The 21,302-nt window shown below is 52.2% G+C and overlaps 1 protein-coding gene across 11 annotated transcripts in view; it reads left to right on the top strand.

Annotated features, from left to right (window-relative positions):
* The window catches only part of ATP2B2 (ATPase plasma membrane Ca2+ transporting 2), a 207,140-nt gene extending 187,603 nt beyond the window's left edge, over positions 1 to 19,537 (top strand). For 5 of the 11 annotated variants that reach the window (XM_081276197.1, XM_081276198.1, XM_081276200.1 and 2 more), the window contains 5 exons: positions 1,064 to 1,277; positions 3,598 to 3,809; positions 3,922 to 4,029; positions 5,935 to 6,117; positions 14,531 to 19,537. In XM_081276197.1, coding sequence (XP_081132323.1) covers positions 1,064 to 1,277; positions 3,598 to 3,809; positions 3,922 to 4,029; positions 5,935 to 6,117; positions 14,531 to 14,842 — 1,029 coding nt within the window. In that variant the 3' untranslated portion in view covers positions 14,843 to 19,537. Of the gene's footprint in view, positions 1 to 1,063; positions 1,278 to 3,597; positions 3,810 to 3,921; positions 4,030 to 5,934; positions 6,118 to 7,957; positions 8,134 to 11,715; positions 11,774 to 14,530 lie in introns of all 11 variants that reach the window. The other 6 variants (XM_081276195.1, XM_081276202.1, XR_014019885.1 and 3 more) reach the window with 5 other exon arrangements.
* The last annotated feature ends 1,765 nt before the right edge of the window (positions 19,538 to 21,302 follow it).

Here is a 21,302-nt window from a genome sequence, read left to right as displayed (position 1 = left end):
CCCAGGAAGGGGCCACAGGAGCCCAGTTTTTTAAAATACTTTTTTGTTGTTGTTGTAGTTGGACACAATACCTTTATTTTATTTATTTATTCTTATGTGGCGCTGAGGATCGATCCCAGGGCCTCACACGTGCTAGGCGAGCGCTCTACTGCTGAGCCACAACCCCAGCCCAGGACCCCAGTTTTAAAAGGAAGGAGGAGGAGCCCTCTGAAAGGGAGGACCAGGAGAGTGGGGTCCGGAGTGGCCTGGCACTGCGGTGAGGCTGGAGGAGGGATCCCTCAATCAGATACAGAAGTGGCTGGTGACGGAGAAAGGCATTTGAGGACACAGAGGGGCCAAGCCTACAGCTGTGGACAAGGCCTACGGGGCAGGAGGAGGGAGGGCGACCAGCAGCTTCAGCTCCTTCAGGCAGTGAGACCATGTGCTGTGATTGTGCCTGACACACGGTACTCTCCCGCCTCAGTCAGCGAGAGGTCTAGAAGGGCACACACCAGAATGGGGGCAGTGGTAACCTCTGTGAGATCCCCAGAGACTTTTAGCCTCCTCTGCTATTCCTTATGTGCCAAAATTTCCCAGCTTGAAAATGTATTATTTTTAAAGTCATAGAAACACAAAGAGAGGCTTTTTAGAATAACGTAGGATAATGAAAGGCAAGGAGAAACTGGGGACAAGGGTCATGGAAAGGAGAGACTTGAGCCACAGACAGTTGAGGGGAAAGAGGCAGCAGGAGGTGCAGGGAAGGGGGAGTGGCAGGGGCTGTGCTGTGACATGGCCAGGAGAAGGGGGGAGGGAGGTGGCGGGGATGCAGCTAAGATTACAAGAAGCTGGTGGCTGTTGGGCATGGGGGACTCTGCCTTCTCCTGGGGTGGTGGGGTACAGACAGGGCTGAGGTGGGCAGCTCTGCACAGTCCTCCAGAGGAGGCTTCTAGAATCTGCTGTGCACCTGCTCAGGAACCCACGGGACAGGCCAGCCTCATGTGACCTCCGTCACATCGTACCAGCACTCTATGGCAGAGGAGGGGCTGGCTCCTGTGACAGAGCTCTCCTTGGGCCACTTCTCCAGGACTCCCCTCTGAAGGCTGTGCAGATGCTCTGGGTGAACCTCATCATGGACACATTCGCTTCCCTGGCTCTGGCCACAGAGCCGCCCACTGAGACTCTGCTTCTGAGGAAGCCATACGGACGCAACAAGCCCCTCATCTCCCGGACCATGATGAAGAACATCCTGGGCCACGCAGTCTACCAGCTCACCCTCATCTTCACCCTGCTCTTCGTTGGTGAGCCCCCTGACCACCTTCCAGGGTCACTTTGGCCCAGACCTGGCATCTGGATTCACAGCCACCTTCCTGTTTTGCTCAGGCTTAGGGAGGTAAAGTAGGTTGCTCAAGGTCACAGAGGGAGCTTCGAGCAGAGCCTGTCCCCATCACAGGCCTAGCTGACCCCAAATCTAGGGTTTTTTCCCATGGATTGCAGCTCCCAGGTCTGAGTGCACATCACACAAGGTGGGTGCAGGGCTGATGAGTGCACTTCATGTCAACTCATCAGAGCCGGGACCCCTTCCCTGACCTCTTCCAGCACCTTCTCTTGCACCAGGGAAGGCGTCCTCATGGAGACGTCTGTGTAACTGCCAGCCACTTACACAATGCTTCCACCGAAGCTGCCTCATTTAGGCCTCCAGCCACGCCATGAGGCAGGTGCCCTTGCTCCTGTGTTAGGAAGCTGTTTCTGTCACTATAATAAAATACCCAAGAAAACTTAGAATAAGTTTATTTTGGTTCACAGTTTTGAAGGTTTCTGTCCACAGTCAGGTGGCCCTGTTGTTTGGGGTAATGGCAAGGCAGCACTTCATGGCAGGAGCATGGGGTAGAGCAAAACTGATCACCTTGGGAGCCAGGGTGCAGAGACAGCAGTAGAGACCAGGGCCCATGTCCCCCTTCGGAGACATGCCCCAATGACCAGAAAGCCTCGCACAAGGCTCCATCTCTCAAAGATTCCACCACCTCCCTGTAGCACCACCCTGGGGACCAAGTCTTAACACATGGGACTCTGGTGGACACTCCAGATCCAAATTATAGTACCTTGACCCCCCCCCCCATTACTCCAAGGCACCAAGGCTCACAGAGGTGAGGTGCTTACCTAAGGGCACACAGCTGGTCTGAGGAGGAACTAGAAAGAGAATCAGGTTTGGCTGGGGTTAAGAATGGCCTGGTTTCTGTGGAGCCTCCGAGATGATCCTGGCAAAGCCTACCCCTGGTCATGGTTCCCAACCCAGGAAGAGGAAGGGGCTGGTCACACAGAGACAGGCCAGTGCAGCGTCCCCAGCCTGGAGCTGGGTTTTCAATGCTAACGAGCATGCGCCCTCAACGCCCAGAGGATGCATGGTGGCGCGGAAAGGGTCCCAATCCAAAAAGGGCAGTCACCTTCTGTAAATCTGGAAAGTGATGTGTTGTCGGGACACAGTTTACTGTTGTAAAAATTATCCTGAAAAGCTATAGAGGAAGCCACATGAAAGAAAACCTTGAGACACTAGGAGAAAGTGGTGGGAGAAAGGAAGGAGAACTGGGGCTCCTACTGCCTGCTGCCCGCACCACCACCCAACCCCGACTTCATCACCTGCCGTTCTTGGGTTTGGTTGGACACCTTCTACCCAGAAAACTCCACGACCTTCCTGGCACCAGTTCATGAGGTTTTACAAAAGGATACAGGATGCACCAGACATGCCACCAAGAGGCATCCATGCAGCAATCTGGGGACCACCCCAAGCAACAGCTCAGGTGTGAAAGGATGAAGCCCAAAAGGGTGGTTCCAAGGCCATCCCAGCCTAGAAGCCCCACACTCACATAGGAATGGGGATCTCTTATAAACAGCCCCATGAGCTTCCAGAGGTCTCAGCAAGGGCATGCTCAGTGCCAAGCAGCAGAACTGTCAGGGAAGCTCAAATCCATGGCCTCCGTGTGATCAGCTTTCTGTTGCTGTAACAAAACACCTGAGATAATCAACTTAAAAAGAGGAAATGTTTATTTTGGCTTACAGTTTTGGAGGTTTCAGTCTATGGTCAGTCTGTTGCTTTTAGGCCTGTGGTGAGGGGGTACATGCTGGAGGAAACTGCCCAACATGGAGGGGAAGTTTAAGAGAGGAAGAGGAAGAGGCTGGGGTCTCAGAATCCCCTTTGATAGCATATCCCAGGGACCGTAAGACCCCCACATTAGGCTCCGCCTCTTAAAAGTACCCCAATAGCACTGTGGGATAGGGACCAAGTCTTTATCACTTGAGCCTTTGGGGGACACTGGGAAACCATAGCAGCTTCCCACAGGTTTTCTTGTCCTCCCAGTCCAGATGCACTTGCCAATCTAGGGTCACTTCTTATAAGCAATGTCACCTAGTATGCAACTGGCATTCCACCTTTCTCAGATTTCCACAGGAAAGGCCGAAGACAGCTCCCCAAGGTCTTTGCCCCCTGCCCCTTAGAAAAAGGGCTTTGCTGACCCTTCCCTCACTGACCAGGCAGCAGTGCGGGCTGTACCCTGCCCCTTGCTTCCAGCCGTGCCTCCCTCCTCTGCTGCTCCCAGCCCAGCCCCTGCCCTCTCGGCTTGGCAGGCGAGAAGATGTTCCAGATCGACAGTGGGAGGAACGCCCCCCTGCACTCACCACCCTCAGAGCACTACACCATCATCTTCAACACCTTCGTCATGATGCAGCTCTTCAATGAGATCAACGCCCGTAAGATCCATGGCGAGCGCAACGTCTTCGATGGCATCTTCCGGAACCCCATCTTCTGCACCATCGTGCTGGGTACCTTCGCCATCCAGGTAGCCAGGCCCCTGCCCTCACCTGGGCTGGGCTGGGCAGTGAGCACCCCAGCCCTCTGTGCCGGCCGCTGAGGGCCTGTCCCCCTGTGTCTCTGCTCCCTTTGACCTCCAGATAGTGATCGTGCAGTTTGGAGGGAAGCCCTTCAGCTGCTCACCGCTGCAGCTGGACCAGTGGATGTGGTGCATATTCATCGGGTTGGGAGAGCTCGTCTGGGGCCAGGTGGGTTCCTGGGGGTTGCAGGAGGTGCCTCTCTGCAGGGGAAGGGGAAGAGCACTGGACAGGGAATCCAGGAGCCCCCAGGAATGGGTCCTGGCTCTGCCATGGACTCACTGCCACCCCAGGCAAGGCCCTCACCATCTCTGGGCATCTGAGCAGTAGAGGCCTGTCCAGGTCCCAAATGCTAGACAGATGATCTGCATGCCACCACTCTGAATTTCGCCTTTTATCTATTTACCATTGCTCCTGTTATTAATATTTTTTAATCACTTTGGGATTTTTTTTAACAAATTTACTTCGAAAGGCAACATAATATTACTAACATAACTAGAAAATCAGTCACTTGCTATAAATAGAAGCTAACAAAAAGTTTAATGTCATGATCACAATGTTATTAAGTGCTAGCTAGACACTGTGGCCTGCCAAGGCTCAGGGCCTGAAGCCAGTGTGTTGAAAGGGGACATTAGTCAGTGGTGTCCTGACTCAGAGGTACAAATCCTGCCATGTTGCAGTGTGATGCAGTACTGTGCCTGGGGTCGCAGGAGATCTTCCCTGGCTTTGGGAATACTCTCTGGTGGCCCCTCTAGCTCTGATCCCAGGACATTCTTCAGCCAGTTCCTTCCCCTATGTTTGCCGAGTTCCACGCACACATGAGCATTGAGTGTACCCACGTGTACACACACACACACACATATGTCATCACAATTCTGCTTGCTCATGACTCAGGTGCTGGGTAGGTGTCCAGAGCCCATTCTGGGCCCAAGGAGCTTGATTTCCAAGGTGCTCAGACACCCAGGCAGTGGGGACCCCATGGGCCTGAGACATAATTTTCTCCTTCATGGCTGTCCCCAAGCTAGAGTAAGAAGCCACAGTGACAAAAATTAACTAGAAGATACAGAAGAAAGTTATCAGCAGTACTGGAACTGGAGGTGGAACTCCAGTGGGTCTCCATCACTGAACTACATTCCCAGCACCTTTTATTTTTAATTCTGAGACAGGGTCTAAATTTCCTAGGCTGACCTTGAACTTGTGACCCTCCTGCCTCAACCTCCCAAGTTGCTGGGATTACAGGTTTCATTTTGAAATGACCACCATACCCAGGAGTTTCATCTTTAAAATTTGGAGCTTCTTTGGAAAATTGATAGACTCAATTTGATCTAGGAACCCCCTTCTCTGTGCACTTCTTGGGACCAGGCCATCTCTATCACACTGAAGCCCATACTCTAAGCTCTCAGCATCTGGGGGAGCAGATACTGAAGGACTAAGGTCAATATCAGTGGACAGTGTTGCCCCTAAACTCCCAGGGAACCCTTAGGCTGAGTGTCTATCCTCATGGATTTAAGGGCCTCGGACCCATGGACAAGCCGTTTGGGAAGCCTTCAGATGGAGAAGAAGGCACACCCCTTCCCATATTGCCTTCCCCGTCCAAGATTGGCTAGCCCCAGGCCACCCGGATCTATGCCCTTTTTCCCCCAGTTTGGGGATCCCATGACCCAGTGACCTCAGGGGGAAATGAACCCAGGAGACCTGAGGGCCAGCCATAGGCGAAGGTCTGCACAGCAACTTACACGCCCGGCTGCATCCTCGCTGATGGGGAAACCAAAGCTCAGAGAGGGTACATGACCTGCCCAGGGCTACACAACCAGCACAGTCTGATGTCTTCCCAGTCACATCTGGGCAACTTCTAAAGGCCCAGAGGTCCCACTGTGCCCCTGAGTCTAGACGAGTGAGTGAAAAAGCAAGTTAACAAGAACTTGTAAAAGGTTGAGCCAAGGGATGGGAGAGATGGGCTAAGGAGCAAGTGGGTCCTGAGGCTGGACGAGCTGGTAGAGGAGGAGGGAGAGGAAGTGGAGGAGAAGCTGGAAGGACAGGCTGCCCTGAACCCCTGCTGGGTGGTGTCCCTTGCAGGTCATCGCCACCATCCCCACGAGCAGGCTCAAGTTCCTGAAGGAGGCAGGCAGGCTCACGCAGAAGGAGGAGATCCCTGAGGAGGAGCTCAACGAGGACGTGGAGGAGATCGACCACGCGGAGAGGGAGCTGCGCCGCGGCCAGATCCTTTGGTTCCGGGGCCTGAATCGGATTCAGACACAGGTACAGGAAGCCCCAGGGTGGGGCCCAGGCCTTGCTGGCAGGTGGTGGCAGAGGTCAGTGTGTGCCTGCCACTCCCAGAGGTGGCTCTGGCACCGAGGGTGGCCACAGACAGGCCCAGGGGGCTTTCATAGCGCCCTGCAAAGAGCTTTGTAAGGTCCCAGACCAGCCCTCACTGTGTCACCAGCTACTCGCACACGACGCTCCTTACACACACACTCATGCTGCTACAAGGATAGAGCAGCCTCCTCAGGAGGAATCCATCACATCGTGGCCCCCCCAGGAGACAATGCAGGGGTCGATCCCACCCTGGGTTTCCAGGAGAAGTCCCTTGGGAGGGTGGTAGAGGGGCAGCTCTGAGGGCTGAGGTGAGTGAGGGGACTGTGGTGGCTAGGGATGGCCACCAGGAGGGGTAGGACAAGGCTGGGTGGAAGCTACAGGACAGGGTTGCCTCAGGTTTTCTCAGGGCCCTGGGGTGAGACCTTTATGGACCCACGCGCATCCTCTGTCCCCACAAGGGCTCCAGACATTCCCCAGACTCCCACAGGTGGTTAAGGGGGCCCTGGGGAGCAAAGGTGGCTCTCCCCAGGTACACAGACACACCCGTGCCTGCCACGCACACGCATGGGAAGCCACCATGTGACATGTAAAAACCATGTCCCTCCACAGGCACAAGCCTCATGTTCACCCAGAGCCCCCTCCCCCAGTCAGAGGCCGTTCACAGGCATGCTGTCACCGTTCTGTGAGGTCGGGGTCAAAAGGGGACCAAGAAACCAAGAGAGGGGCCTCCTGACCTGAGAGACCACCGGGGCACTCCAGCTGGGGAGGTCATCCTTGATCCCTCCCTGACCCTCTGGGAAAGCTTGGCAAAGAGCCACCGCTGCACCTCGGTCTCCAGAGGTGGACTAGCAACTTCATTTCTGTCCTGTGCAGCAGGTGGCTCCCCTGGGCCACTTCTCACCCCACAGTGCCAGTCCCAAACCTCATCTCATTTGACCTTTATGGCCTGAGAGGACAGGTGGGTCTGCCTCCCCAGTTCTAGAAGCCACTCAGCCCCTGAGGTGGCCCTTCTGCTGAGATGGCATGACCCGGATAGGACAGGGAGTGGGTTTCAGACCCAGAGCCACCTGATGCAGCCTGGGCACCCCCTTCCCTAGCCAGGACCCCAGTGGCCCCACTTCCTGTGGGGGCAGAGCATCCGGTGGCTCCAGCCCTGCGACTGTCATTGCCCTGCAGGTCTCCACATTGCTGGACGGACCAAAGAGTGTAGTTTCTAGAGTGGGCATGAGCAGAGCACCTCCATTCCCGCCTCTTCCTGAGCACTAACGTGGGCCTGGTGTTTGCTGTTTGCAGATAAGCCTGCCAGGTAGATGGCTTTGCCCCTTCTTAAGGACAAGAAACAGGACTCAGACAGGGGACTTGCCCAAGGTCACCTAGCTAGTAAGTGACAAAAGCCAGAATTTGGACCAAGGTCTGCCCACCCCATGGCCCCCACCACAATGCTCTTGGCTCCAGGCCTGGCCCAGGGAGGCTGAGCAGCTACTCTTCCGGCCAAACAGCATGCTCACCCCCAGCCTCCCCCAGCCACGGTCCCCAGCCCTTAGCACAGGGGAGAGGCTGGAACCCTGTGTCCTCCCGGGGACCCTGGGGCCTACCGATGGGCCCGGAGCCGAGCAGACATCTTTCAGAGCCTTGGAGTGTGTCTGGTATTTTTTGTTTTGATTTAAGTGACGTTGTCGTTGTCGCCGTGGCTGCGGCTGTTCTCGTGACCTTGCGCCTGTCAGTTGTGTAGCTGTCGTGTCCGTTCTTCTCGCAACTTGTCTCGTTCTCTCCTCCGTTGCAGATTGAAGTAGTCAATACATTCAAGAGCGGGGCCTCCTTTCAGGGGGCCCTGCGGAGACAGTCCTCCGTCACCAGCCAGAGCCAGGACGTAGCCAATCTCTCTAGCCCTAGTCGCGTGTCGTTGTCCAATGCTCTTTCCTCTCCGACCAGCCTTCCTCCTGCTGCAGCTGGGCGTGAGTGTGACTCCTTACCGCCTCTGCTGGCGCCACCAACGCCAGCCCCCGGGGCGGGCAGGGGCAGGGGTGCCAGAGGACGTGGGGGGCAGCTGGTCACGTCAGGCCCAGGGGACTAAGGGGTCACTGCCACTGAAGAGGGTCCCAGTTGGTCAGGAGGTCATAGCCAGTCACTCAGCAGGCCAGGGTCAGCTGGGTCCAGGGGTTACAACCAACCTGTCAGTGTCGCTAGGGTCACAGCAGTCCAAAGGTCTGAGTCAGAGGATCACCAGCGGTCAGGAGGGTTTGGGTTTCCGTGATCTAATGGTCTCAGTCCACCACAGGTCCCAGAGGCCATGACAGGCAGTCATAGAGCTGGCCAGAGTGTCATCTAGTTTAGTTGTACTTTGTCAGGAAAGGCCTAGCCCATGAGGACCAGGGTCAGAGTTGGCCTGCAGGTCACAATCTTGCAGTCAAAGTCAAGCAATGGGTACTGTGGGTCAGGGTAAAAGCCCCTCAGGGGTCACAGTGGGACCCCACCAAGAGAGAGGTCATGTCATCTCGGGCTTCCCAGATGATCAGATAAGACCTAACAGTGTTGGAAGTCATGACCAAGAGGGACAGACAAACCAAGAGGTCACTGTACGCCAGAGGCCACCATCAGTCAGGAGTCCCAAAATTCTGAAATCTCCCTTCTAGAATGTCCGTCCCCTTGCCCATCTGATGGCATCAGGGGACTTACAAACACTGTTCCCTACTAGAAGTTGGGACACACTAAATTTCTGACCCCTTCCTGGAAAAGACAAGGCTCCTGCCCATGGGTGTGGGGCATGCCTCACATCTCTTCTGGGTGCCAGCAGGCCCGGAGCGTTCAGGTCTAACCTGTCCTTCTTTATCTGAGGGTCTGAGGGATAGCCTGGGACTGTGAGCCCCTCCTTCATCTCTCTCCTCCGCTCCTCATGCCGCCCCTTCTGACCTGAGTCCCTCATCTCTCATCTCTGGATTTCCTGGCTTCTCCGTGACTTTAGGCCCCAGAAGGCGTCAGTCTGTATTTCCCAGATGCTCCCTGGTTTTGTCTCCAGTAGACCCCCCCCACACTCAAGGGAGTCCCTGGGTCCAGTGTTCCCACCAGACAGAGGGAAACAGACTCTGGGCCTTACCTCTTGATGCTTCATGAAGTGCCCCTACCTGCACCCAAAACCACAGCAGCCGCAACACTGCTCCCTCCCCAGCAGGAAGGACTTGTGTGTGGTGTGGGAGCTATTCCATATGACCACAAAGAACCTGATCCTGTCCATGGCCTGCACTCATCTCCTGCCCAGTTCACAAGACTGCAGGAAGGATGCAGAAAATGTTCATTCATTAGCACAAAAACACAGTGATGGGGTGACCAGATGCGCCAGGGGATGTGGACATGTATGTAAGCAGATGGTGTCTGAGTCACGTTCCCATAAGGTGCCGTCCCTAGGAGATCACGGCCAGGCTCCCTCTGGGCAGGAAACACTTTGGTCCCACCCTCTCTGGCCTTCAGACCAAAGCCCTCACCTCAGTGGGTGACCTTCACCCAGATGACTGTTCTACTCCTTCTTGTCCCTGTAGTAGCTTAACTTTGGCCTTGCGCAGCACCCCACCTGTCTAGAAGTGCAGTCACCAAGTGTTCTGGCACGGAGATGCCCCTGTTGGTGACTCCAGAATTGCTCTGGGTGACCCTGATTGCCAGGACTGTGGCTCCTGGGTACAAGCTCAGTTCTTTTTTCCATTCCCTTTAACCACTGAGCCACATCCTCAGCCCTGCTTTTTATATTTTTTATTTTTGAGACAGGGCCTTGCTAAGTTGCTAAGGCTGGCCTCGAACTTGTGATCCTCCTGCCTGAGCCTCCCTGGCCACTGAGATCCCAGGGATGTGCCACCTTGCCTGGCCTCTTTCAGCCTCTTTCTTGAAGCACAGTGCTTTGCACCGGCCAGGACAGAACTCACCCAACACTCCTGGGCACCCACACAGCCTTGGCAGACCTTCCCTGGGTTTAGTCCCTCAGCTTAGCCCTCATGATCAACAAGAAAGCTCAGTCCTCTCACACCTCCACGCCTCCTTCTCACTCTTCTTTTGTGTCATTTGTAAAACCATTCAAGGAGGCCAGTAATGGGACAGTACTGTTCCTTCAGAGAAATGCACATTATTCCCACTTTTAAACTCCCTCCAGCCCAGATCAGCCCCCCTTATCCCAACTGACCTCAACTTTGGAAAAAGCCTCTGAATGGAGCTTAGGCAGAGGCTGTCCCAAAGCTGACCTACTGGTCCTCACCCCTGACCCCTCATTCTCCCAGAAGCCCCAGTGGGGTTGGTCACACCAACTCCCTCACCCAAGCCCATCGCCAGGAACCTAGCCTTCCTACCCTCTTGTTTTAGAGTCCAGCCGATAACTGGGTCCCAGAAGGGCATAGGATCCCAAAAAGAACCTCACCATCTTCTTGCCCAAGGGCACTGGCTCCAAGAGGGATCCCAACCTCTATAGTCTCAACATATACATTTGGTCATGAGGGTCACTGTGCAAACACTAAGTAAACATCCCTAGTCCTTTGCTTGAATAGTTTCCATAATAATGTCACCTCCTCTGGTCTCCAAGGACTCTGAGGACCCTCTAGATATGAGGCAAGGTCCCTTGAGAAGCCAAAATGCTTCCTGCCCACAGGGAGGTTTGAATCAAGTGTCCAGGACACAGCAGCAGGGCTCCATTGGGTGGATAGACAGGGGCTGCCCCCATAAAGCAGGATCTACACGTTGGGGGCTCTTCAGCAAAGATGGCCATGTGCCTGCTGAGGCACAGAGAGCTGCAGTCTGTGTGCCCCTAGAGAAGTCAAACCACTGTCCCTAGGCCAATAAGAGTTGATCACTAGCCTGGACAACTTTAGCAAGATCCTGTCACAAAATGACTAGGAAGAAAGGACAGTCTACCAGCATGTTAATGGAACAGAGGAAGACACTGACAGACACCCACAGCAAAGGAGTGGCAGGAAGTCTGTCCCCTCACTGTCCCATCACACCATACCACTTTCCAGACAGGTCCACAGACCTGGAGGCATGGAGGCTGAACTTTCATTCTACAGCGGGCGCCCACACCCACAGATTCACTAGGAAAAGTCCCCCAGCCTGCCAGGGAACGTGACCAGAACCCCATTCAAAAGTGACCAGAACCCCATTCAAACGCCAGGCTGCCCGGTGGCCTCTTCTTCCCCTTCTCCCCCTCAAATCCTAACTCATCTCAAGCCATCTTTGTCCCGAGCAAGTCTGTAGCAGGTTCTATGTTCATCAGTGAATTCCTACTCCTTCAGACCCACTTGTGAACCAGGCCTGGGCCACATTTTGGACACCATGCCTCCCTAGACAGACAGGGGACCACCTGTCCTGGTTTTGAGGACTGCTAGGGCAAGGATTGTACAGTGAGGAAGATAAATCAAGACAAGGAGGAGGACAGAAAGCTGGACCTCTCTTTAGCATTTTGGTAACTCATTTAGAGCGACTTGGGTTGGTGAGAAAATGGCTTGCTTCTGGGTTGGGGGGCCCCAGACCTCTCCACTGTCTGAATATGCCATGTGTTTGTTTCCCTAGAGGGCTAGAGAACCCTGGACACAGAGTTCAGCAAGAGAGAGTGAAATTAAAACAGGTTGTGAGTCTTTAACCTTGAGCCTGAAATGAATGTGAATCAATCCCAGACTCTTGGCTTCCTTGAAGCCGGGTAAACATTCGAGTATGTGGAACCCCGGAACCGTCTCAGAGCGGGGCCTGTGCATCCCCCAGAGCCCTCCTGTAGCACCAGGTGCCCTGCGCTGACCAAGCCACACCAGCTGAATCCCGCCCACTGGGCCCTTCCTCTTTCCTGGTCCCTGTACCCAAACTTGGCTTCTGCCCCCAAGTCCCATCTCCACGGCAGGCAGGGAGGGGAGATGGAAGAGCATTTTTTTTTTCTTCCCATATATATTTTTTTCCATTTCAGCCACAGAGAGAACCGAAGTGGAGACTTGAGATGGCCGTGGCGGGGTGTCCCGAAAAGTCTTGTCCCCACAGTCTTGTCCAGAGCAGTTCATTATTTCTGTTGTCTCCATGCCAGGGGGAGGGTGGAAGGGCCTCATCTCATTGTGTGTCGTCCCCTCTGCGTTGTCAGTCACATGACAGGGGCCTGCCACTGTCCCCTTCCCCGACACATGTACCAAGTGCTCCAGCCGGCATCTCATTGCACATCAGCCTCAGAAAGCACGTGCACTAGGGCAGTGCCAGGGACACTGATCACTCCCATTTCACAGATGAGAAAACTGAGGACTTTTTTGTTTTGTTCTGCCATTTTCTCTCAGTCAATGGTGTGATGGCCCAAATATCCAGAGATCCGAGTATTTATCATCTCTACAGAGCCACCAATACGGAAGTCAGGGCAGCCAAGAGGGCCATCACAAAGTGCCAGCACTAATGCGGTGTCTGGCCAACTCTTGCTTGGCATCTGTTGCCTCTGATTTAAAGCATGATTCCAGCAAGTGCTGGACTCTGGAGGGACTCTGGAGAGACAGAGATGCTCCTTAGAAAACATGCGGAAGTCAGCACTAACAACTGATGGCCCACAGCAGAGGGGAACTCCGGGGGGAGGAGAGAGCCAAATGGGGTGACCTGGCACCAGACCAAGAAGGACGACAGCAGAACCCAAGTTAACTCTCCCTGTGTTCGTCCTCAGAAGGCAGAGCGCACATGAGAGCTATAGAAGCCCTCCCCCTGAAACAGGGAAATACGCCTCAGTTATGACACGTAGAATCACCAACCAGAGGCACCCAGAAAATTCACCCCCAGGGAACAGGCTTCCACACCATGCCATCAGAGGAGCCAGCCCTAGGTTAGCCGAGAGCTCAGTCTGGGACTTCTAGGGCCTCCCCACAACCATCTCCACGGTCCTCTGCTTCCCTGCAGGCTGGAGGTGTCACCAAGGCCCTGCCCCTCGGCCCCACCCCCCATATACACTCCATACCCAGCCACCGTGTTTCCTCCACCTCTCACTCTGCTCTGAGTTGGGGCTGGGAAGAGAGCACAAGGCACCTTTGTCCCGAGACCCATCAGTCCCCTGAGGTGACAGGCATGTTCCCTCTCCCAAGAGCCCAGAGAGGGGACATCTCTCTCTCAGGTGAGGGTCCTGCCCCTCTGCACCCTGTAAGGCAGGACAGAGCATGACCAGAGAGACAGTGTGGGTCCCCCAAAGCCAAGGCACAAAAGGCAGCAGAGCCAGAGCCCACACTTGTGTCTCTTCCTACTTCCAAGTCCCGGTCCACTGTCCTTGAAGACCCAATGAGCAGCCTCCTTCCAGTCTTCAGAGGAGGCTGAGCCTCGTTGCGTGGCTCACCACTGACAAGAAACACTCTACACGCCCCCGGAACTACCCAGGGAGGCTGGGCATGGCCATCTGCTTCTGGCCTCATTTTTTGGTTTTGTGTTTTCAAAGCACAAATAAAGAAATGAACAAAACACCCCAGGAAACCAGAGAACCCCCCACCACCACCAAAGCAAGCTCCACTGACTGGCCAGGGCTGTGAGTCTATACTCGAGTGTTTACCTCCCAAATGCATGAAGGAAAGAAACGCTGGGTACAAACGATCTCGTTCACATTGTCCAGGCTTCCAAGTGTAGCCGTGTGTCCGTCTGTGTGTGCTGTGTGGTTTCCTGATCCTGCTGTGGCATGCTCCCTGCCCCTGAATGTCATCCATCTGCGGCTCCTTCGTGCTTTCTGGCTGCCTCTGCTCTGCGCCTCAGAAAGACCTGAGCTGGCTTCATCCGCTTTGCTGCCTCAGTTTGATGTTCCCGTTCTCTGTTTGGCCTCGTGTGTCCTCTCTCATCCCCGCTCATCCAGCCGTCTCTCCTTCCTGTTCCTTTACTGTGTGACACGTAACCTGTTCCATGTGGTTTGGTTTCTTAACTGTGTGTGGTTTTTTGGGGTTTTTTGGTTTATTTTTAAAAGTAATAATATATATATATAAAAAAAAGCCTCTCCTCTTTCCCCGTCTCTTCCCCCGCCCCACTCCCTTCTGCATGGTCGAACCTCTGCTGTCAAGTTAACCAGGCTCAGTCTCTCACTAGGTCGGGGTGCCCGTTGGAGTGGACCATGCTTCCGTTCACCACTGTGTCCCAGCATCTCTTTCATGGTGCTTGATGACCCTCCTGTCCTAATACTGTAGTTCTGACCAAAACCAAAGCCATTTTTAAAAACCAGCTCATGGATGCACATCACCTGAGCCCCTCTGCCATTCTTCCCTCCCTGCGATGCGCATAGCACCCAGCGACTGTGGACTCCAGCCGCCTGCTGCCCTCACCCTCCTCCAGCCCCATCCTCTGAGCCCCCCCGGAGCCCCCACAGGCCCCAGGGCTGCTCCTGAGCCCTGTGCTTCCCTTGCAGATCCGCGTCGTGAAGGCGTTCCGTAGCTCTCTCTATGAAGGGTTAGAAAAGCCCGAGTCTCGAACCTCCATCCATAACTTCATGGCTCATCCTGAATTCCGGATCGAAGATTCACAGCCCCACATCCCCCTCATCGACGACACCGACCTGGAAGAAGATGCCGCGCTCAAGCAGAACTCCAGCCCGCCGTCATCGCTCAACAAGAACAACAGCGCCATCGACAGCGGGATCAACCTGACGACCGACACGAGCAAATCAGCTACCTCTTCAAGTCCAGGGAGCCCCATTCACAGCCTGGAGACGTCGCTTTAGCTGAGGACCCAGTTGCCTACCCGCCGGCCCGCCCTAAGGGACCCGCTGCCACCGCTCCCGGGCACCCACCCCTCCAGGCACCCGACTCACCCACGCAGCAAGGAGCAACCCCAGGAAACCAAATACTGGAGAGAAAACCCGACGTTTCCACCCACAGACCTTTCTCTGGCTGCGATGCTGTTTGAACAATTTTTCACTTCGAGGCAAGGGCCGGGTTCCCGGGGGCCTCTGGGAGGAATGAGTAGTTATCCCAAAGGGAGCCTTTCTTGGCTCCTACTCAAGACATGGACCAGCCATGCACCCACCCGGCCACCACGTCCCCCCGCATGAATGTACTGGACACTTTCCATCCTCCCCTTGTTTGGTTTTGGGGGGGTTGGAGAGGGGGAGGGGTTTTTTGTTCGTTTGTTTTCTTAGGCGGGAACTGCAAACAGGACTCTTTTCTGAGACTATTTATCCGATCCACTGGTCTCTGAGTTTTTGAAATGCTTGCGCAGCATGGTCTCAGTTGTATAGATTAATTTAATAACTTTTTGAAATCGCAGAGCTTAACTCGCCTAGTAGATTTGCACCAATGGAACCGAAGAACTTCATAGACACTCACGAGGTTATATCCATTTCTTTGTATCTATATCAACGTATACTTTCCAAGACTGTATACGTCCATATAGATAGGTAGATATATATATATATATATATATATATATATATATATATATATATATATATATAAAAATATATATACATGGATATATAAAGTTTCTTTGCCGGCATGTTGCCTTGTTTCTGCTTAAATTGCTCTATTTTAACTTATTTATGTCCTAAAAGAAGAATGTAATTTGTTTACAAACCTGTAGATAATGTCTTTGGCTATTTGTATGGTTCAAGAACACTGGTGGCTGAGATGCTATAAAAATAGCTCGGCCCAACAGACACTTCCCCTGGATTGCATCCTTGATGTTTTACAATAGCCATGCTCTGATTTTTGCCTGCTATTTCCGTTCAATGACGTCACTACCGTGGGAGGCTCAGGCAGAAGCCAAATGCTACTGAGGATCCATCCGGAGGTGTTCAGCCACAGGCTCCGTAGACGAAGGGAGAAGAGGAGAGAAGGTTTCCTAGGTTTGTGGCACCAGCGGCTGTCACGACCCAAGGATGTCAAAAGCACTGGCTCAAGACTTTTCTCTCAATGAAACTCGCTTGAGTTTACCAAGAGCATTTCCAAAATAGGTTGTCTTTGGCGCTGTCTGCACAGAGGTTGAGGTAGTGTTGAAATATTATAAATGCTATTGTGTTGATTTTTTTTTAGTTAGTAATTTAGAAGTTTATTTCCTTATAAATGGCAGCGTATAAGCTGTTGGCACACTGGATGAAGATCGGTATGGCTTGCTGCTTTTATTTTTATTTTTGAAGAAGAATAGCCTTTTTCTCTGCACTATTTAGATCCGAATGAACCTTATGATGTGTATATTGAGATGTATTCAGTGTGATTTTTAAACCAAATTGTCTTCCTTTAGCCACAATATATACTGTAACCTGTAACAGCAAGTCTTGCTTCCCCAGACAGAAAGCCATTCTGAAACCCTCCCATATCACAGGTCAGAAAAGGTGGCTATTTCCCCCCCAAGACAATAACAGCACTAGTAATCCCACTTAATAAGAGCTTATTTAATTGTCTGTCGGCCTCTTAACTGCTAAGCACTTTGTGGGTCTCAGCTTTTTTCATAAAAGAACTTTTGTATTTAATACAAAGTTTGCTTTGAGACTTTTCAGCATACAATCTTTTTCCATAAACTTGTACAGTGCAAAAGACATTTTGAATACCATGATCGATGATGTCCCATGCTTCAAGGAAAACCAAACACTTCCCGCCTCGCTTGCAAAGTCCATTCCTCACGCTGACCCTTCCCCACAGTCATTTCGTGTCCGCCTGGCCCCTGCCCCTTCTCCAGGCCCAGAGAACTCTTCCACTACCAAGATGAGAGCCACCGGGAAAAGAGCCATAGTCAGCTGGGAGGGCCCGTGTCTGCACAGCTGTGGAAAAACCTGACAGCTTTGGGGTTCAAAGTCAGCCCATCCCACCTGGCAAAATCTTTCTCTAAGGAGGACCTTCCGTGCAAAAGAGCATCGCCTGAGTGTCGCTAAGAAGTCTCTCTGAATGTATCCAGCAGAGGAAACACCACCCTCGGATGTGCTTATTGGATTCTAGAATAAACACCACCAAAGCCAGCCTACTCGCTCCTCCGAGGAAGGAGAGACCGGCACGCAGGAAACATGGGGCAGCCCTGGAACATGGTAGTTTCTTTTGGAGTTTTCCTTTCTCACGTTTTTTCCCATCTTCCCCTTCTTTGTTCAATCACGTCTCTGTGACCTCATTCCATGATATCAGGATGGTCGTACTTGCTCACCAGACTCCCCTGTGCTCCTGGAGCCGGGATGCAAGGCAAATGGGAGGGGTGCTCTGAGCAGATCCCAGCTGGGGTGACAGGGATCCACGGAAGCCACCAGGGAGGCCCCACATGGGCGTCTGGTCTCCTCTCGTCGGGAATGATGGACATCGCACACACAGACCCCTCACTCTCCGACTTGCACACATCCACACACGCACGCACACAGGAAATGGTTGGTTTGTCACAACTCACTGTAGTATACAAAGCTTGCACTCTGCGTCCTATATCTAGCAGCATGGGGTACGTTTGGCAGATCACCCCATTAGGGGGTAAATAATTTATGACCATTCATCTGTTTTTATGAATTTTTTTATCTAGACAATAATTGTAAATAAAGAACTCACCGTCTCTGTTCATTTAATACTATGCAATGGGTATGCTTTCAATTGCCGACTCTTCTGACTCCCACAGTGTGGTTCTGAGATGTGGTTTCAGGAAAAAAAGAAAAAGAAACACCATCAAGCAGAACATAGTAAATATATACTGTGTAAATTATGCTGTTCTAATTTGGACTACATACTCTACTTCTGTCCTGTCCTCTAGACCCAGGCTCTAGGAGAAGGTAGGAGGGATAGCTCTGAGGTCTAAGCTCCCCACCTCACAAGAGATGAGGGAAAAGCAGAGACGTGTTCAGTGACTCTGATGCTACAGGTTGACCTACCTTTGGAGGAAGGAAGGGAGGGCTCTTCCTGCAATACGGGGCTTTCTCTAACTCAGGAGCAGACCCCAGTGCTCCAGCAACGCTCACCAGGGCCCTGTGTCTCAACCCCAGCATAGAACTGGCAAGAGCGGGGGCACCCTGCTTCTGAGAGCACATTGCTCTTGAGCCAGGACTCTGAACCTTGTCACTCAAGAGCCGCTCTGCCCAACTGTGTTAAAATGGCGCGTCTATCCCTCCTGACGTCCTATGTAGTCTTGGGCCTATTTCTGCAATTTCTCTTCTATTCCCTCATCTGGATGTCTCCTCTGGCACCAGCCACACTGTTTTGCTTACTGTCACTTTGGAATGTTTTATTCTGTGGCAGGGTGAGTCTCCTTTGCCCTACTTGAACAAAATCTCCTAGTTATTCTCTCATATCTATTCTTCTGAGGTAATGTTAAAAATCTGCCAAGACCTCCATCTTGTGCCCTCCTCCCAGCCCAGATCCTGGGTCCTGTCACCCTATGTGCCATCCCTCTCCCCACATTGTAATTCCTGCTCCCCAGGGTCACTAAATACAGTGTGTCCTGTCAGAAGGGACAAAAAGGGAATCCTGAATCTCGAAGGAAGCCTGATGTCCCTCCTGTGGTTTCACCTGTTGCCCAGGCCTAGGAGTTGTGAGAAAGAGTCCACTGAGCCCCCACCCAGCCTTAGCTTAGGAACCAAAGTCACTTCATGATCATGCAGAGGTGGACCCTCCATCTTCCGCCAATCATCAGAAGATAAAAAGGGGTTCTCCTAGACCCAGAGCTATGAGGGTGAGCTCGGAGAGAATGTGGGGCCCACGCTGTACTGTTCATGGGAGAAACGTTTGTTCGTGTCTCCACTTCCTGAACTTGTTTTTGGTTATTTTATTTCAGGTGTTTGTTTTTTTTTTTTTTCAGAGAGTGGGGGTCCCCTCTTATTTAATTCAGAGCTTCAGCGCCTGTGAGATACAGAAGTTTCTTGCCCGGATGTTCTCTGTGCCCTTCCTCCCCTCACCCCATTCCTGCTCTGCCTACCGGAGGCTGCCAACCTGGTGCATCTGACAAGCCTCCCCCTCAAATCTTTCCTGCAGCAACATCTGAACCCCACTTGAGAGGATCTGGCAGGGAAGGGCTGCTTCCTGAAGGCTTTAGGGTCTCCCAGAGCCAAGGCCATACTGGGACAACAGGAAACCCCAGGTCTTTTCCAGGTTCCAAATCAAGCTCTCCTGATTTAAATGTAGAGATCCCACCACCCAAAAGGCAGGAGACGGAGCAGGGGGGAAAGATCCCAGGCCCTGGGCAGCTGCCATCACCACCCCCTCCAAAAAACAAGAGATTCGAGGCTTCTCGGGGCCACCCCTCAGCCCCTCAGTCTGTTTTGTAATGTCTGTGGTGCTCTCCCTCCCGAGCCGTTCCTCTCGGGGGTCGCCACACTTGCTAACTCTTGTGTGCACATCTTTTATAACAGAGTAGTGAGGGACTGGTGCCGCCTCCAGCTTCCATAAGCTGCCCGGGCTCTGGGGGGGGGGGGGGGGCTCTGGGACAATCGGGGCTGGGAAGAGACTGTGCTCTTACTGTACACTCTTTATTTCTCTGTATCTCTGGCTTGTGCTCTTTGTAACTAATGGGATTTGTCTGCCTTTTCAACACTATACTGAGCAATAACAATAAATGCACACGTGGAAATGCAGGCATGCTTCCCATCACAAAGCCTTTTTATGAAGGACAGCTGGGCCCCCACCCTCTGTGGGTTTAAATTTGGGGAAATCAAGCCCCTGGTTGGGAAGGACACTTTGCTCTCCCTCTACTAGGTCGCACCTTTTGACCACCCACCAAATGAAGGAGGCAAACTTAACGTGACCATCTCAGAGAGAATGGGGGGAAAGGCCTCCAGAGGATATAAAGAAACTCTGGGCCAAAGGGACTGGGAGGTGAAGGGCACAGGTTAGAGAAAGCTAAGAATGACTTGGGGTCTGGGATTAACCAGAGGGAGGAGATGGGAAATACAGACATAGGATACAGGTGGCATCTTCCACTGGGGAGGGGGAAGACAGAGGGAGTCTGAACTTTGCCAAGCTCTGCTGAGCATTGGAAGAGAAGGAGAATATTCCCAGATTGAGAAACAATTCTCAATGTTGCTTCAAAAGCTGAGGTTTATACACACACAATCCCAGCTCTTCTCGGGTTGAACTGATGCTTAGAACAAGAACCACTGGCCCATCCTACTTCCAAGTAATTACACATCCAAGGTTCATTTATTTAACATCAGTTCTCAGAAGCAGCATTACAGGTTGAGCATCCCTAATCCAAAGATGTTTTGGAAAAAAAAAAAAGAAAGAAAGATATTTTGGATGCTGATATAACATCATGAGTAAAAACTTCACACCACAAAACTTCACTTCATGCAAAAATTTATTAAAAATACTACATAAAAGTGTTTGTGTTTAGATTTGGGTCCCGTCCCCAAACCATCTCGTTATGAATATGTGAATTTTCCATATCCCAAAAAATCAAACATTTCTGGTCCCAAGCATTTCAGGTAAGAGATACTCAACCTGTATTATATTTCCTACTTTCCAGAGAAGGAAACAGCAGCTCAGAGAGGTGAATGAAAGATTTGCCTATATAACAAGCAAGAGGTGTGATACTGATACCTGTCCATCTTGATGCCAGGGTCAGCACCTAAACTTCTCTATAACAAAGTCTTTCAGTCCCACTCACAAATATCTTCTGAGTACAAATATGAGTAAAATACATACCCATTGTTTGTCCCAAATTTTCTGTTTCTTCAACCTCAATGTTTACACCAGGAAAATCCATTAATAATGACTACGCTGCTGCATTATATTTAAATTATATCTAATATGCCTCTGTGCCAATTTCCCACTGGCTCAGAAAGAATTGACCTGATCTTATCACCCAGATCAGGGATGCAACTACCTAGCCAAGACTAGGGATCCCTTGAAGAACAGGAGACCAACAGGTCCCCCTCAGCTGTGTTTCCTGCTCTATCCTAAGAACCACTCCCTCTGGGCTGCGGTTGTAGCTCTGTAGCACAGTGCTTGCCCCGCACATGTGAGGCACTGGGGCACTGGATCAATCCTCAGCACCACATAAAAATAAACAAAGAAATCGTGTCCATCTATAACTAAAAAACATTAAAAAAAAAACCACCCCCTCATGCCCCCACAATATTTCTTCATTGGAGAGAAATAAATCTAAGAAGCTGGAGTGGGGGTGGAAGGCTGGCTTGCTTCCTGAGGCTTAGTTAACAGGGAACTCCCCTGGCCTCCTCTCCAATGCTCCTTGACAGCTTGTGCCTATCAACATCTTCCTGGGGACAT

Source organism: Spermophilus citellus (assembly GCF_964194105.1).
Source record: "Spermophilus citellus genome assembly, chromosome: 19".
NCBI classification, from domain to species: domain Eukaryota; kingdom Metazoa; phylum Chordata; class Mammalia; order Rodentia; family Sciuridae; genus Spermophilus; species Spermophilus citellus.
The sequence above is the reverse complement of the archived record's forward strand: the minus strand, read 5'-3'. Positions and strand labels throughout refer to the sequence as shown.